This window comes from Pezoporus wallicus, unplaced genomic scaffold, assembly GCF_028554395.1.
Source record: "Pezoporus wallicus isolate ANWC-B61680 ecotype Strahan unplaced genomic scaffold, APGP_CSIRO_Pwel_v1 scaffold_7736, whole genome shotgun sequence".
NCBI lineage: Eukaryota > Metazoa > Chordata > Aves > Psittaciformes > Psittacidae > Pezoporus > Pezoporus wallicus.
Genome location: NW_026636574.1, coordinates 1,525,517 through 1,543,269, shown reverse-complemented (window position 1 = coordinate 1,543,269; position 17,753 = coordinate 1,525,517). Strand labels below are relative to the sequence as shown.

General features: G+C 50.3%; 1 protein-coding gene across 3 annotated transcripts in view; it reads left to right on the top strand.

The window, feature by feature from the left end:
- The window catches only part of PLXNA2 (plexin A2), a 169,871-nt gene that overhangs the window by 51,777 nt on the left and 100,341 nt on the right, over positions 1-17,753 (top strand). For all 3 annotated transcript variants that reach the window (XM_057400688.1, XM_057400687.1, XM_057400689.1), the window contains exon 4: positions 11,364-11,498. In XM_057400688.1, coding sequence (XP_057256671.1) covers positions 11,364-11,498 — 135 coding nt within the window. The remainder of the gene's footprint in view (positions 1-11,363; positions 11,499-17,753) is intronic.

The window sequence follows — 17,753 nt, the reverse complement described above, 5'->3', positions numbered from 1 at the left end:
ACACAGGCTGGTTGGGTCCTGCTGGACCAAGGCTTTCAGAGCCCTTCTGCAGAGCAGTGTGCTGCTCATACACACCAAACCCATCACCTTCAGTTCCAGCCCTGGAGCTGTGTCCCCTCTACTCCTTCATCCCCCTGGTTTGGAGACATCTAATGCTGCTGGTGTGCTTTGCCCGGGTCACCCCATGTTGTTACCATAGTGCTGTAGCTGCTCTCGTGTTCACGTGCCAGTGGTGTCCATGTCCTCTAAGGAAGAGCTGTGGCACCAGTTTAAATGCTCCTTGCCCCTGGGTGCTGCTGCCAGAACTGGGCTGGGGCTTTGTGCTCCAGGGCTGTTACTGCATGCTTGCAGCTTGGGTTGGAGCTTCAAGTACTGAATGCAGTTCCCGAGTACCGAGTGCAGCACCATCCGGGCTGCTTCAGAGATTACAGGCAAAGCACCAAGCTCCTTCAGGTTTCTCTCCTTCCCCAGCTGAATGTGAACTTTGAATTTGGACATTTTGAGGACCTGAGAGTTGATCCATCCATCACCTTCTTTCTTTTTCTGCCTCTCTTTGGTGCCCAGCAGGGTGCTTCATGCTGTCCCAGGCTCGTAGTGTGTGCCTGGTGGCTGAGCCAAGTCTCCTGAGATGGGGATGGATGTGTACATTGAGGTCAGCAGTCTCTGCTGTTTTCAAGGCAGTGTTTCAGCAACACTGCATGTGTTGTATATACAGATTGTTCAGAGCCAGTTCATCTGCTTTATCTGCTGATTAATTCTCCAGTGCTGGAAGGGGCATATGCTGAAGGCTTAGTGAGTTACAGTGGAGAGGTGGAAGAGATTTTGGGTTGTGTTTTTATCCTTGATCCGCTCTAGAATAGCGTTTGGGAAACAGCTCAAAGGGCAGAAGTGGTCCTTGGCGTGTGCTGAGGAGCGTGAACCACCTCAGGCTTCTGTCTGCTGGTGACGGGGAGATCTGGGCGTGAATGAGCAGATAGGGAAGCATAAGGAGCAGTTCAGCTCCCATGGACTTATACTTGTCTCGATCCTCTCAAGAGGCTTTAGTGCTTCCATCACAGGGCTCTGTGTAAGCGAATGTCCTCGAGCCGGGTGCCAGCAGTTTGTTCTGTTTCTTGGTTCTGCTTCTTGCCTCCCCTGATGAAACCACACTTGGGGCAGCTCCTGCGTGCCCAGTGGTGGACAAAACCCCAGCACAGAGCAGGTATCCCCTGGGAGGGAGTGGAACAGCGATGAGCCAGGCTGCCGTGGTGCATTGGGAAGGGGAGAGGGCCGGGCTCTGTGAGTGAGGGCAGTGCCAGGTTGGCTGTGGCTCTGCCTGTCCTTAAGTGACCCCGCTTCCCAGGCGGTTGCTTTAGTGAAATTCAGCCTCTGTACAAGCAGCATGGTCAGGCACTGGCTGGGGAGAGGTTTTTGTCTCTTGTGCTCTGCCTCTTAACTAGAAAATACCCATTTCCTATCTGCATCTCTGCCCACTGGACATCCACTGCGGTGGTAAGCCAGGGGGGTGCGATGTTCCCCACAGCCTGGGTCAGAGCAGCAGTAGAGGGAGGGCCTCATTTCCTGGGCTTTAAGGGAAGCTCTGTGCTCTGTAATTTCCTCACATCCTCTGCCCGAGCAAGGTTAGATCTGATCAGTAACACATGACTGGTTCTACATGCACAAGTGAAACCAGTAGATACCCACGGTCTCCTCGTTCATCTCGTTGCTCCTGTCTGACCTAAAGCTTTGCAAAACTCCCAGGCAGGATTTCTTCACAGGTTTGTAAAACCAAAAGATAACAAAATGTAGATTCTTATATTTCCTTCTGGGTTTTGGCCTTTAGTGCCTCGCAGGTTGGCTTGTGTTGCAGCATTCCCGGGAGGCGCTGGGCAGGAAGTCGGAGTCATTTGAAACATATTGCTTACATGATGTTTTTGAAAAGGAAAGAGAAGAATATTTCCTGAGGAACGTTCCGGTTCCCACCTGAGCAGCTGGGAGCCGTGGCTTGGGAGAAACGGGCTTTTCATGTGACAGTTCTTGACAGTCGTTTAGGTTTTCCCTCCTTGGGGACATTCGCGCCTCGCTGCTGCTCATTTAGAGGCAACTCGACATTAGACAATCTTGTCTAAGTGGCTTTTTATTCCATTTTACATGGCCACTCAAGGTCAACAAAGCAAACTAAGCAAGACCAATCCTTTCAGCTGTGAAATGTACTGCTGTGGGAGGATGATCGGAGGGAGAAAGCTTGACACCGAGCTGTGGAGGATTATGCAGCTGGAAGGGCACAGGTGAGGTGTGGATGGATAACAGGGATACACAGCTATTTTGGGGACTTTGGTGAAGAGCTGCAAATGGGATGTGACAAGCAATTCTGAGCGGATACCCAGTAACTCTATTGGCAGAAATACCAGCTCCGTGCTTCCTCTCATGTTTTGTCAGTCACAGAAGACTTCGGTTTAACTCTGTCCAGTTTCTCTCCACTGTGGCTATTGCTCAGTCCCCAAACTGGTGGAATCCCAGACTGGTTTGTGTTGGAAGGGAGCTTAAAGCTCATCCAGTTCCACGGGCAGGGACCAGGTTGCTCCAAGCCCCTGTGTCCAACCTGCCCTTGAAGACTGCCAGGGATGGGGCAGCCACAGCTTCTCTGGGCACCCTGTGCCAGCGCCTCAGCACCCTCACAGGGAAGAGCTTCTGCCTAAGAGCTCATCTCCTGCGAGCAGCAAACAATGAGGTGTGCCTCTCTTCTGTCCTTGCTCATGAGTCTCTTCAGCTGTGGGCTCAGGGCAAAGAGGAGAAGCCAGGATATGCCCGATGATTTTATAATACCCATAGGGCTGAAAGGTAGAATGGGATCAGGCTGTCCTGCTCTGCACAACCAGGGTTCCTCTTGCACCCAGCTAACCCAGCTGTGCAGCCCTGCCAAAGACTACTAGTACCACATAGAATAGGATGGTTTAGGGGCAAGAAGCCCCTCTGCCTGTTCCTGGGGCTCTTTGCTCTCCTGTACTTTCATTTACTTCACAGCTGTAAGGGAAGGAGGTGCTTTAAAGCCACACAAAGCAGGAGAAGCAGGGATAAGGAAAGAATGGCAGAGGCTTGAAGGAGCACATTGCAGAAAGGTTGGTGTGCAGTGCCTTGTAATACAGCAGCCCCCACCTCGTTCCTTTCTCTGGGAGGCCGATACTTTGGTGTCTTTGATTTTTCTTGCTCAGTGCCAAAATGTAAAGCCTGCATGCAGTAGAGTGCTGCTATCTTAATGATTCCCATTGCCCAAGAGGTACCGAGCCATCCCTTTAGAAAATAATACAGGAATGTAGAGGGAGAAGGGTGCTTATTGCTGAACAAAAGGGAAGGGAAATCATTGCACGCTGTGGCTCTTTATTAGGGGACAAATTAGAAGTGGATAGGTTTTGTACCATGCTGCAGGCATGCCCCGAGCTGTCCTCCTCCTGAGGAGTAAATCCACGGGACGCTCTGGAGTGTTTCCACCTTTAATGGGTTGTACTTTGATGCTGGTGGAAGGTGCAAGGCTGATAGCTCTGAACCCCAGCAAGTCTCTTTGCAACACGTGCTCCAAGCAAAGAACACTGCTCCTTTGCAGGGTTCCCTGCCTGGCAGCCTGATCCCTGGAGCCCTCTGAGTTAATAGTCTCTGCCCCCTGCTTTTGAATTGGGCTTGTTTCCTACACTGGCTTTCCTAATAGTGAAGGCAATATTCTGGGCCCTTCATTCCAGCATTTTATCCGTCTCCCTGCTACTCTTAAGTCTGGTCTGTGATACGCACATGGTCAGGTTGCTTTGCACCAATTCACTGGGGCATGCTCAGCCTTCCCATGGGCTCAGGGATGGGAAAGAGCTTCCCTCCTGATGGGAATCCACCTGAGTGCCGGGACTCAAGGCAAGGGCAACGCTGCTGTTGTCAAGCATCCCTCCAAAGCAATCCGACCCAGCCAGCCTACCCAAATCTGATTCTAATGAATCCATCCCCGGAAGAATACTACTTAATTAATTAGCAGCTCATTTGCATGAGGTGTCACATTATTAAAGTGCTGCTGCTGCAAGTGGGGCTGTGACAAGGTGCGAGCTGACAGCTTTTCAAAGAAGAAGTCTTATAAACGAATGATCTCGCGAACCCACAGCTTTGTTCTAAGTGAGCCTCTCATGCAGTAATAAATTAAAGACATGGGAGCTGCTGATTAGTCTCTGCATGGTGCCTCTGTACCATCCTCCCTGGTTTATCTTGGAGGATCAGCTCTCCAGAAGGGTGGAGGGAGCAGAAGGATGGAAAGAGGAAATAAAGGCTTAGGAAGGGGAGAACAGCTTCAGTGGCAGTCCTCTCGTACAGGTTTGTACTGGTACCTGTTAGGATGCCTGGGCTGCAGCAATGGGCTGCTTTCACCTCCAGAAGCCAGCAGGGAGGCAGTGAGGGATTCTTCTCACAGGCTTCTCTTTCCATCTGTGAATGGGAAGGACTGTGTTTGTGGAAGCTCTTCTCCCTGCAACAGATCCAGGTGTTCCCCGGGACGTACCCCAAAGCAGCATCTTGAACACTGCTATCGCAGCTGGTTGCTGTTAGCCAGGGACCACGGGGGGGTGTTGGAACAGCTCAGATCTATAGAATCACAGATCAGTTTGGTTGGAAGGGACCTTCAAGCTCATGTGGTTCCAAGTGTCCATGGGCAGAGACACCTTCTACTAGACCAGGTTGCTCCAACCCCATCCAGCCTGGCCTTGAACACTGCCAGGGATGGGGCATTTGGTGCAATAGCCTGTTGGCTGTGGCTTGAGCTTTAGCACAGAAGAAAGTGGTTAAGTGAGAGTTAATTTGGGTTTGCTTGTTTGCTGGATTGGCATTTCTGTGCTTAGCAGCATATGTGGTGCCAGCATTGCAGCCTATGACCCCCCTCCCTGCCTGAGACCCTGGCGAGCTTCTCTGTGCTTTTCCCCAGTTAGCCCAGTGCTTCCTCTGGGGAGATGCAGAGTCCCAGGTGGTGACTTTGAACACTTAGATAACATTTCCCAAGCAGAAGAGATGGGAAACACATGTGGGTGTGAAAGGCACATACACAGAGACATTTTTGACATAAGTATTGAGTTCACAGAAATCTCAGATCTATAAATAATTTGGGTCATGAAGCCTGATTGGAATAAACTCAGGCTTGAACCCACGTTACCTCCTGCTTCCCTCTCCTCTGTCCCCTTTTGAAGGTATAAACTCAGGCATGCAGCCACACAAGCAGGAGGTGTTTGCACATCCTGGAGAAGAGGGATCATCTGAGTGCATGGTACCAGCAATTTAATCTATTGGGAAAGATGAGATGGGAACAGAGATCTGTCTCCTTGCACCTGGAGCTTTGCTTTGAGTTGAGGGAAGGGATGGAGGAGGAAAATGTCTCCAAATGATTAGGACTCAGAAAACATGAGCAGAGAAAGCAGTCTTGGCTCTGCGTTGCCTTGATGCTCTGTCTGCATTGTGCTCAACAGCAGGAGGGAGAAGCTGGGATGCGGTTGGTTTGCTCCGATGGGGCTTTCATATCTCTTTGAAGTTCAAAAGGAAGAGTAAATGTGAACAGCAGGACTTTGCACGGCAGGGTTGCCTCGGTGGCCCTTGCTGGAGGGGAGGGGGAAGCTATGGGGATTGTTCAGGTACTTGCAGGTGACTTATTTGCTGCTCAGTGTCACCTCTTTAATGGAGCCTTTGAGCAGCGTCCAGTGGCAACGTGAGATGAGAGGCTGATGTGATGCTACCGGACTGCTTGTCACCGGTCCCCCTGGTTTGTTCCCTTCCCATCGCTCCGATGGCAGCCTGCCCTGCTCTAGGCCCCTCTCTGGCACCTCATAGACAAAAGTGTCCGATGGCTGCCTGTGGAAATTCATGGAATGATCATGGGTCAAATAGGCAGTGCCTGAGGAAACCTCTCTTGGTTGCAGCACAGCTCCAACACCTGTGAGCTCACTGCGACCACCCCTTCAGACTGAGTTTTCTCCCCCACTGAGCTGAGTTTTGTAAGGGCAGCCCCAGATGTGATTAGTGAGTGTATTTAATGTTTAGTTAGACAGCATAATTCTGGAAAGGATGGCTTTTCTCCTCCCTCGGAGACCAGATCATTTGGTCTTGAGAAGCTGTTTTGCTCCAAGCCACTCAGCCTGATAGCATCATGACTTTGTAGAGTGAACCCATCTATCAAGGCTTCTCCCTGCTATCTTTGGGGTAAAAATCAAGGTGATGCCCTCCATGACAGACAGATTTTATCCTAATTTGGGAAAAAGCATAAAGAAAATGTGAAAGGAGAGAAGGAGACTGGGATATGAGGGAGCCTCCAGGTAATGAAGTTAATTGGATATGCTGATTTGAACTGAATGTGCATGTAAGGGTTGTCATTAGCTTCCTCACGGACATACCTATGATTTAAAGGAAACATACTTAATGGGATTACTATTTCACTTTAATTTCAAGGGGTGACTTCCCATGCAGAGAGCAGTGAGCTGATTCCCAGTCTGCCTGTGGAAGGTGTGTGCAGGGAAAGCCAGATCTTCAGCCTGGGTTTCTCTTCCTGCAGATGGACACAGGGTGAGGAATCCCATTCAGAGGTTCAGGCAGGTGCCGTGAGTCTGCATTAGCAGATTCACCCAGGGACTGGGTGTCGATCCTTAGCAAACCACTTGGCTTCCCTGTGGTCTGCTAATAACCTGCAAATGGCTCTGCTACACCTCCCCAGCTGATGTTGAGGGAGTCTAAGGGGTACTTTACTCCCAAAAGAATTCCATAGAGGGTCTGAAGGGCTCTGGGAAACCTCTTTTATAAAGATTTGTTATTTCTATTCCGGATTCTTCTAGAGATTGCTGTGCCTTTTCCTCCTTGGGTGTCAGAGGCAGAGAGTGTAGAACCATCAGCAGCACTGGTAACCCTGTAAAATGATACTGCAAGAAAGGATGTTTGAGAGGGTGACAGCAAAAGTGGCAGCCACCTCATCGTGTGCATCTCACCCTTTTTAGGCTGCTGTGAATGTAGAACAGCCTGGTTTTAATTGAACCGGATTAGTAAAAGTAAATCCTTCTTGCAAGCAGTATTTGGAGGAGGCACACAGAAAATCTGGAGTCGTATGGATTTATCTTGTCCTGTCTTTAGCATCGCTGAGTATCTTGCACGTGGAAACTTCCTCTATTACCAGGTCTAGGTAGGAATGCCCCCACAGAGCCCTGGACAGCAGGAGGTAGGGGAAGGCTATTTACACTATACTATGCTCCAGCCTCATTCAGAAGCCTGCTGCCAGTAGCAGTTTTTCTACTGTATTTCCAGTGCTGAAGCAAGAAATCCGTGGTGCAACTTTATGGGAAGCTTGAATGGGAAATGCCCAAGAGCTGCAGGTGTCAATGGCAGAAAGGTGGCAGATCTGCAGAGATGCACCTTGGCCGTGAAGGCTGCTCTGTGTTGTGTTTGATTTCTGTTTCAGGCAGTAGATGCAGTAACGCTCCGGTGCGCATTCCCAGGGCTGATAGAGTTCTGTTTTACACAAATGCAATGTTATTTGATAGTATCCACCCTGGAGGGCTGGAAGGCCTAGCATGAAAGGAGCAGTCCTAAGGCTCCAGGCTTGACTGGGCTTTTCGCTTTGCCACTGTTAGGTACGAAGACAAACATGCTCAGCCAGCGCGTGGTGCCTCCTGACCTAGGGCATCGTGTCAGGATCCTGTCCACTGCCTCCGTGGGAGGCAGCCCTCAGCAAGGTGCTTAGGGATCCGTCTCCCATCATGTACCTGCATACACTGGGAGGAGCTGCAGCTCTTGAGGAGTTAACGGGTGGCCTCGCATCTAGGATCTGGGGTGGGGAATCAGTCCCTTCATGCATGGGCTTACTCAGCTGTTCTTCTGGCAGCAGTCATTTCATCATGAATCAGACTCATTGAAACACTCAGAATGAAAACAGACAGGTAATTTAATCATGGAAAGTTCCTACAGATTCAGTGCCTTCTAATGGGAGCCTGCTGGGGGAAACTGGAGGGGAATTCAGACGTATCTTACCTCTGACATAGGCTGGGCAAAATGCCTGACAAACTTTAGTACAGTAGGTGTGTTGGAGCTTCCTGTCATGTTGGATCCTTGAATGGCTTATGCATGGGTGCTGCACTGCAATGTAGACGTGACACAATGTGGTATTTTGCTAATCTCTTAAGATAATGCAGAGCTGGTGACTGCAGTCTGTACTGTGGGGGAATTGGACACGTAAGTCTGCATGGTGCCTTTGCAGGGAAGCTGAGGCTCCCTGACTTGAGCGGCGTTCTGCTCCATCACGTGGAGCAGGGATGTTGGATGTTTTACTGTTCAGGGATGCTGTTTGGATCTGCAGATGCTGTCATTAGCACTTTGTGAGCCATATTTGTAAACATCTATCAAGAGTGATTGAGGAAAGTGCTGTATTCTTCACTATGAGGGTGCTGAGGCACTGGCACAGGGTGCCCAGAGAAGCTGGGGCTGCCCCATCCCTGGCAGTGCTCAAGGCCAGGTTGGACACAGGGGCCTGGAGCAAGCTGCTCCAGTGGAAGGGGTCCTTGCTTATGGTGGGGGATTGGATCTAAATTAGCTTTAAGGTTCCTTCCAGCAGAAACCAGTCTGTGATCCTTCCCAAATGACTTCTCCAACTCCAAGTGTGTGAGTCTGGGATCTGTCCTCCGGGTCTGGGCTGTCTCTCAGGTGGCTGAGCATGTCTCTGATCCCGGATACCTCTGGTTTCCATTGCACCCGTGTGCTTCTCCCCATACCCACCTGCTCCCTGTTTCACTGTGCTCTCACTCATTCCCAGCTGCCCTGCTTCCCTCTGTGTCTTTCTCCTAAACCCTTCCCATGTCCTTTGATCATGTTGTCAGAAAAGAAAAGCTGGTAGTTGTTAGCGGACGTAAAGTACCACAGCCACCAGCAGCCCAGCTCCATCCTGCACTTCTGCTCTCTTGCATCACTGGTGCCTGGAGCCTGGGCTCAGGGGTGAACCAGACCTGCAGGGTTGGGACTGTGCCCCAGTTCTGCTGCTGGGTCAGTAGATGTTGGGCACCGGTAGGGCACCTGCAAGTTAGGCAGAGGAATTATTTCTCTCCCCAAACATCAACAAGAAGCTTCCTGCTGTGGAGATGATCCTTTTTCTTCTTCCGCATTCACAGGAATCATCCTTCTTCCCTGACATCATCATTTGTTGTCATGGAAACCGAACCCTCAGGAAGAGAGGCAGTGGAGCATCCTGGTGTCTGTGGGTGCATCTCGGGCACCATGCGCTGGGTACCCATGTGGGTACGACACACACCATGGTCCCCCCATGGGACAGGAGAGCAGTGGGCTCTGCTCTCTTGTCCTGCAGTCCCTGAACAGCATGGAGCAATCTCACGTTGACAGGCTCAGTGAGAGACCCCAGCCTGCTTCCCCTGCCGATGGGGGAGGCAGGAGGGTGCAGGCAGCACCCAGCACCTTGTGCAGGGCCCCAGCTGTGTCCCAGGACACCCATACCAGGCACAGCTCCAGGCTGGAGGAGGCATCATGGATGTAGTGCTGTCTCCAGCACAGACCCACAATTCCCAGTTGGAATTGGCCTGCACAAGGCTTGTCCAGTGGTATCTCTCTTTATTAGCCCTGTCTGACCTCATTATTAGAAAGAAGCTCAATTTAACGAGCTGCTGGTGCCCCAAGGGAACTCTGAAAAACAGTTGTTTCTCACAAAGGCTGCTGATCCTTCATGTGCGGCGTTTCCATTCCCCTTGGCCCATTAATCAGGTGCTTGTGTGGAAGCAACTCTGTGTCACTGACAGCCCAGCCTCCTGGCTATTAATTCCCCAGCGGATTTTGCAGGCTTATCCCTATGTCCATTGCACGAGCTGGCATGGAGATAGCAGTGGTGCATGCTCGAGCAGTGGCTCTGGCAGCAGCATGGATCGCTTGGGTTTGCATCGCAATGTGGTGTGATGCAAGGCACTGATCTCATCCTGGTGTCAACCTGCCTCTAGTTCTCAGTGTTTCATGAAAGCATTGAAATATCCTAATTTGGACAGTGCAGCTGAAGCAGGATTTGACCTTCTGCCTTTTTCTGTGGGAATTTCCTTTCTGAAAGTTCAGGGCTCCTGAGCCAGGCTTGGGCTGCCTGCTTAATCCTGCCAGAGGCAGCCTGCATCTGCCTGTGGGTGTTAAATCAGATTCACACCTGATGTTCTTATATGTCACTCAGAACTCAGAGGGCAAGGAAAAAAAGAAATCCTGGAAGTACATGTTTGTGTATGCAGTATGCCTTTACATGGCAGGAGGCATCAGGGCTCTTTCCAAGAGGAGGATTTATTCGGAGGAGGGTGCAGGGGAGCCTCTCTTCTCTGTGAGTGTGAAGATACCCTTGTATTTCCAGCTGGGATGGCATGTTTCTCAGATAAATCTTAAGATACTTAACAACCTGCTTCTTACCTCCTGGGCACATGAAGCAGGAAAATAGATGTCCCTCTCTGCTGCGCCGTTCTGCCTCTTCTGAAGGCTCAGGCTTGTCCAAGCTGGTTCTTGGTGCCTCTTCCTCTGTACCACAGCCAAGTAGTGAGTAATTGAGCAGCAAAAGGGGACGAGGCAACACAGCTCAGCATGAGGCTGTAGCAGATGGTATAGAATCCTAGAATGGTTTGGGTTGAAGGGACCTTAAAGCCCATCCAGTTCCACCCCCCTGCCATGGGCAGGGACACCTTCCACTAGAGCAGGTTGCCCAGCCTTGGCTCACCCGTCTGCTCTCACCTCCGTGCCTGCGGCTGCCACTGTTTGCAGCTCTGTAGACACCGTGTTGCAATCAAATGATTATCCAAATATGCAAATCCTGGTGGGAAAGACAATGTAAATGATTTGTTTATCCTCCTCCCTTCCCCTTTGCACAGCCCCCAAGGCCATAAATCATTAACTTTGGGGAGAGATGGCATATCCTCAACAGCAGCCGCTCCTGTCAGGGATGGGATTTGTCACAGCTTGGGCAGGTTTTCCTGCAGGAGGAGGGAGTTGTCACTTGGCTGGGTGGATGGCTACTGGGAGCCCAGGCTGGGCTGGTTTCACCTTGCTGAATCCTGCAAATATGAAAGTAATGGGACGGCAGCAGCATCTCCCAAGTTTAAGGCAGAGATGGTGTTGCAGGAGGCTTCTGTGGCAACAAGAGGTGGTGAAGATTGAGCCTCATTCTTTGTGAATTCACCAACTGCTGTGGAGAAGGAGCCTTTGCTTTACCTGAGCCCATACGTTGCTTGCCAGCTCTTTGCTGCGTCTCCAGGTTGCGTGCTGAGATTTTGTATTGGATGCCTTTTCCTACCTCATCCTCCTCCCTTCCAAAGTAACGTCAGAGTTTGGCTGCTATGAAATCACCTGTAATCTCTTTGTGCTTCTTCCAGATCCGAGCAGATGGTCCTCCCCATGGTGGGATTCAGTATGAGATGGTGACAGTTTTCAAGGACGGGAGCCCGGTCCTTCGAGACATGGCCTTCTCCATCGATCAGAAGTATCTGTACATCATGTCAGAGCGACAGGTAAGGTGTCTGCTTCCATACCTCCGTGCTTGAGGGTTCCTTCCGTAAGGAGTGTGTTGTTGGAGCACAGGGAGCGGAGGTTCTGTGTTGAGCCCTGTGGTGCTGGGACCAGTGCATGTAGATGGAACACCAGCAGAAGCTCAGTTTTATCTGCCTCTGACCAGAGATTGTCATCAGCGCGCAGGAGAGGGAGTTGTGCCCATGTATTCTTGTCTGCAGGTGATGGAAACAGAGCTGAGCTGCTGTGGTTTGAGGCTCTGAACCATCCCTGTCTAGATAAAGAGATCCTGAGCCTCAGGCATTACGGATTCACTCCCTGCAGCGAGGCTGGCAGGCTGTGGGTTTGCATTGCTTTGTCAGAGCATCCTTTATGACGGCTCTATCTATTTCTTTACTTGCCGGTGTATTTTAAGTGGCTGTGAGTGTGTGATGCTTGTGCACAGAGGTGGGACCAAGCGTGGTGTGGGCATGAGCTCTGCAAGCAATGCTAGCACTGAGTAAGTGCTGTGCTATCCATTACCCTGTTGGTTCTGATGGTGCCCAGCCTGGACCAAAAAAGCACACCCAAAGTGTGTGATGGGAATTAATGGTCAATGGTCCACAAGCGTCTGCTGGGGAGCCAGCATGAGGTAAATAATCTGGGACCTTCAGTTCTTTGAGACAAGAAAACACATGATGTGCCCACCATTAAGCCAGACTTCTGGGTTCACTGAGTGTTGAGCATTTTACTGGCTATTACTCACGACTGTGTAATTCAGATTAATCGAGCTGGTGCCTTGTGGGTGGTGGAAGCAGGAGAGGGGTTGCATCTGAAGGTTGCTATTAAGTTGCTCTGTGTTGAGTTAACCCTCTGGTCACTAACAGCTTTCCACATCTGCTGGTGAACAACTATCTGTCCTCCCTCCCACCTGCTCCCAGAGGGATGCGATGGAGAGGTGTCAGTGGGAAGTGCTTAAAGATCTGCTGGTGGAGATAAGAGAGCAAGCAGCTATCGTAACAGCTCGCTTTGCACTAGGGAGCTTATAGCTCCTCCCAAAGCCAGCAAAGCTGTTTTGATAACCTGCAGCAAAACAAAAAGGTTGGGAAATACTTAAGTTGGTTATGAAGGGATTTAAAGCCAGGGAATAAATTCTTTAGAAGGGTGCAGAGTCTTCTACCTGCTAAAGGACTTAAACTGAATGAATCCCTCTGGCCAAAGAAGGCATTTGATGCTTTTTAGAGCAACTCGGTGATAGACACTTCTGCTAATGGCCACAAATTTAGGATCCCGTTCCAGTTTGGACTTGGATTACATAGTAATAATGAGGATCTATGCAAACTTTTGAAGTGAAATTAGAATGTTAATGCTGTGGTCATCTTCTCCAGGAGCCACGTGCTCCTTCGTGCTCTCACCGGGGAGGAAAGCATCCAGTGTGTATCTCAAACAGTTGAGGAACTGTTTTCATTCAGAGGAAAATCCAGTGGGAATGCCTCCAGCTCCTCTTTTATGAGGCGTGAGCATCTTCATATTCATCAAAGTGCTAATTTGCTTAATTGTGAAACAAAAAGCAAAGGGAAGGGAAGGGAATTAGCAAATAATAGAATATTCCTGGAACGTTAATTCAATTTCCAGCCACGGCTCTGGCAAAGCACTCGCCTTTGGGGAGACTCCAGGAGCACGGGGACAAGATCCCTCATTCCTTGCGGGAATTGCTATGGGATTTGCCTTTTGCCCTTGTAGAGGTGCGTGCTTTGGGTCCAGAAGTCCCGGCATGCCATTACATATGGATTTCATCAGCTCCTGTGACCCCACTGCCCTAATCCTGGCAATGTGATAGTTCAGCAAAGTGAAGGGTAGAATATATTTTCCCTGCAGTGCTATATAAAGGAGCCTGATGATTGAAATGGGGTCAGAACTGAGAGAAGGAGAAAGGTCCACCAGCTTCAGAGGGCTGGTGGGAAAGGGTGGGACGTGCCCTTCAGAAGTACTGGGAATGTGCAGTAAAAACGTGTTCTGAAGCCTTGAAATCTGGAGCAAAATGCAGTTCTGCCACAGTAAAATGACACAGAGAGCAGCTGTGCTAAACATTGAGGTGTTTCTATGGTGGGATTCAGCTGAGGAATGCGTGCTCCCAGTGCTGATGGGGAGCAGGTCTTTTGGTGTTAGGTACAGACCCACGGTGAGACGCGATGCTCTGTGCTGAATATGCTGAATAAACTGGGATGTGTGGATGCTTCCCACAAAGAGTAGAAGCAACGTTTGGTCTGAAGCCCATCTTCCTTCTGTGCTAGCAGCAGCCAGGATCAGCTTTATGCTGAAATGCATTTAGGAAAGGAATCGCTTCATCCTAAAATCTGGAGTTGTGGTTGTAGGCGAGTCCTTCCCCCCCTCCCCCTGGCTCCCATCCCAGCCCTGTCTGTGCCTCGCTCCAGTTTATGCGCAGTCCTTTTGAGCTCTCCATGAGCCTTTCATGTTTCGTTGCCAACTTCTTCCAAAGCAGAATATCTGACATTTGATTTCACTCCCACAAAGCACAGAAGCAACAGTTGCACAGCCCAGTCTGGGGGAGAGGAGGATAAAGAAACTTTGCTTCCAGCCACTTGTTCTGAGTTCTTTAACCACATGATTTAAGAGGCTTATTAGGAGCTTTACAGGCTCTTCCTGCTGCACCTGGTTTCAGATGGCTCTTAGAGCAAAAGAGGAACGATTCTCCCAGCAATAGGTCAAGGATAAATGACTTTAAAACTGCCCAAGGGGAGACTGAGATGAGCTCTTAGGCAGAAGCTCTTCCCTGTGAGGGTGCTGAGGCACTGGCACAGGGTGCCCAGAGAAGCTGTGGCTGCCCCATCCCTGGCAGTGCTCAAGGCCAGGTTGGACACAGGGGCTTGGAGCAAGCTGCTCCAGTGGAAGGGGTCCCTGTCTGTGGCAGGGGTTGGAGCTGGGTGAGCTTTAAGGTCCCTTCTAACCCAAACCCAGTCGTGTGCTTCTATGACTTTATGATTCCGATCCTATTTGAAGCAGAAATTCATTCCTCAGCGTTGCTCTACCAAGCCAACGCTGCTTCTGCCCACAAGCTGAGCAAGGCTTGGATAGCACCTTGCATGCAGCTGAGATGGAGACGTGTTGCCTTAGCTGAGCTACACTGGGTGCAAAACCAGTGACAAATATCCTGCTGACACCAAACACACACCCCCCCCCAGACTAAAATCATCCTATTCTAATGCTGCACGTTTCAAGGAGCACACACCAACCCCCCTGCAGAAAACCTTCTAGAATGTCTTGCTTTCAGAGAGGAAGACTGCGAGGCGAAAAAGTGGCTTTATAATTCAGTCCTGAAGCATTAATTGTCTGTGTGTCAGGGAGGTGGCTGTGCTTTTAATGTATGAAAGCCCAGTGCATTTCAATTAAATCAGCCTTGTAGGATGAGAGCAGTTTTACGCTGCCAAAGCTACAACCCCTTTCCAGGCACTGTGTCTGCTCCCTGTGCAAGTTCAAGCTGTTGCAGCGCTGGTTCTGCTTGCAGCAGGTTTGACTTTGCTCCCACGTACACCTTCAGCCGTCGCGAGCTAACCCTGTGAGAGGTGGTGGGCATACTTCAGCACAGAGTTTTATATAATCTCCTCATCATCATCTTGGCATCAGCAGAATTGGGGCCAAAGATTTTTGCAGCTCTTGATAGAAGAACAAATTTTGTTATTTTTAATGTGGGAGCGAGCGGAGGCTCCATCAAACACATGGCAGGGCAGGGATTGCCGTCTCCAAAAGATTTCAGCACCTAATCAAGGGCTCTGTGCATGAGATTTAAACCAGCGTGATCAAAATACTTGTAGGAGGGCTTGTTAGAAGGAATCCTCTGCTACTGATGAGAAACATGGCCCAAAAGAATCATAGAATCGCAGACTGGTTTGGCTTGGAAGGGAGCTTAAAGCTCATCCAGTTCCACGGGCAGGGACCAGGTTGCTCCAAGTCCCTGTGTCCAACCTGGCCTTGAGCACTGCCAGGGATGGGGCAGCCACAGCTTCTCTGGGCACCCTGTGCCAGCGCCTCAGCACCCTCCCAGGGAAGAGCTTCTGCCTAAGAGCTCATCTCGGTCTCCCCTCGGGCAGGTTAAAGCCATTTCCCTTGGCCTGTCCCTACGGGGCCTTCTCCAAAGCCCCTCTCCAGAGGTCTCTTCCCTTCCCAAACTCAGAGCTGTCAGCCCTGGGGCAGGGGTGTCTCACACTCATGGATTGTGAGTACCGGAGGCAGCGATGGGCTCAGGGTGCAGGCAGGTGCAGAGGAGCCAGGCACTGGAGCAGGCACTCCCCTCCTCTCGCTGCCTTGCAGACACCCCGTACTAAGACATGTTTTTCCATCTTGATTTTCCAGCACCTCTTTCAGCTAATCACCCACCGCTTGGTTGTGCTAATCACGTACAGTATTTGATGAAGGGCTGAGGTCATGCGCTGCGGGTCTGCTCCCTGATGGGTGAAGCAGCACCTTCCTAATGAGATACCTGGCCAACATGTTGCAAATGCAACTTTCATCCTCCACGAGCAGCCTCCAAAATCCCTGTGCATTTCATTGCTTCCAAAATGTTGCTGCTCTCAGCTCATCCATAGTTACTTCGTGGTTTATTCTGCCACAGGGGAATGATTTCAGTCTGGTTTTATACAGTATGTAGCAGCAGCATCCTGCTCTTTAACTGGGAACCTCACCATTCCCCTGCTAGGAATAATGGCACATAATCACCCAGTGAAATGCACATAACATCAATTAGCGCAGCCAAGCTTAGGAGGCCATAGACCTCTGTAGCTTGAGATCTACTGAGGATCCTTTGCACCTCGAGCAAGTACCAAATGCTCCATGGTCATTCTTGCCTGCATGTGTGTTGCTGAGCTACGTGTGATGGTGATCCCCTCCATGCCCATTGCAGGTACCATTGCTTTAGGGGGATGCAAGGAGGGTTTAGATGGTGCAGGCTTCTTGTTAGTTTTAAGCAAACACCCACCAGAGCACCTGAGGGATTTCTTGTGGCCAATGGGACATTTTTATACCTGGTTGATATAGTTCATAGACCTTTATGCAGAGTGGTATGAGCAGAGCTGTGCCTGGTAGGAGGCAGTGAAGATGAATGCTGGTCCCTAAAGATTCCTCTCACACTGTGGTGAGAAGGGCAGCAGGAGGGTGGAGGTTATTTAGATTGAAGAGGTGGAAGAGGCTGTGTAAGATGCTTGGAGCTGCTTTACCCTCACCTTGTCTTTTACCAGTGAGGACCAGTGCTGTAGCATCATTACTGTGGGGCTTGGAGCAACCTGCTCTAGTGGAAGGTGTCTCTTCCCATACAGGTTAGAACTGTATGAGCTTTAAGGTCCCTTCCAACCCAAACCCTGCTATGATCAACCTGGCTACCAGCATGTTCATGAGGGGCAGAGGCAGTGCTGCTGGAGCTCACTCAGACCTGTTGCTTTCCCCCCCCGAGCGCAGTTTGCCCCTCACTCTCCATATACGTCATTGTGGCTTTAGGTAAAGAAGCTGTCTTTTCATCTGCTCTGTTAGCTGTGAAATATTTGCTTTGCAAATGCCCCTGTGTCAGGAGCTGCAGATCTGCAGGAGCCCCTGAGGATAATTTGTTGTGTGCCTCCATGTCCTGTAACCCTGAGATGTTTAAGTCCTGTGAAAACTACTTTGCTTTGGACTGATTGAGAGGGATGCAGGCAGGAACTGCCCAGGTGATTTAGAAGAAGCTGGAATTGGGGTGAGGGCTGAGAAAAACAAGGAAGTCCAACAGTTCTGGAGTAGCGAGGCTGTAAATACTGGTGGTGTCCTGAAAAGAACTGAGAAAACACAATAAAAAATGCAAGAGATGCGGAGAAAAGGGTCTGGAGTCATCAGGAGGGAAAATATGAACTGATTAATTTATTACCTACGTTATCTGCTAGTTGAACAGCCAGTTAGCTGGATATAATGTTAGCAAAGGCTGAACCACTGGGACAGGGACAGCAGCTCAGCTAATCCTCCTTCCCATGAGCTATTCCACTGGGTCATCCTGTGCCAGCGCCCATGCGGGTGAGGAGAGCTCATCACCCCATGCATGGCTTGACCCATGGTGTTCGCAGCCTGGCTGGGACCTCCTACTGCTCCAGCATGTTGGGGTGTCTAAACACACTTATCCCACTTGTTTTCCTCCACAGCCTCTGCCAGAGAGGTGTGAAATAGCCATAAGCTGGGGCAAAGAGGGAGCAGAGCAGTGGGATGAATGAGGGAGAGTAGGATGGGGAGAGAATCCCCCTGGA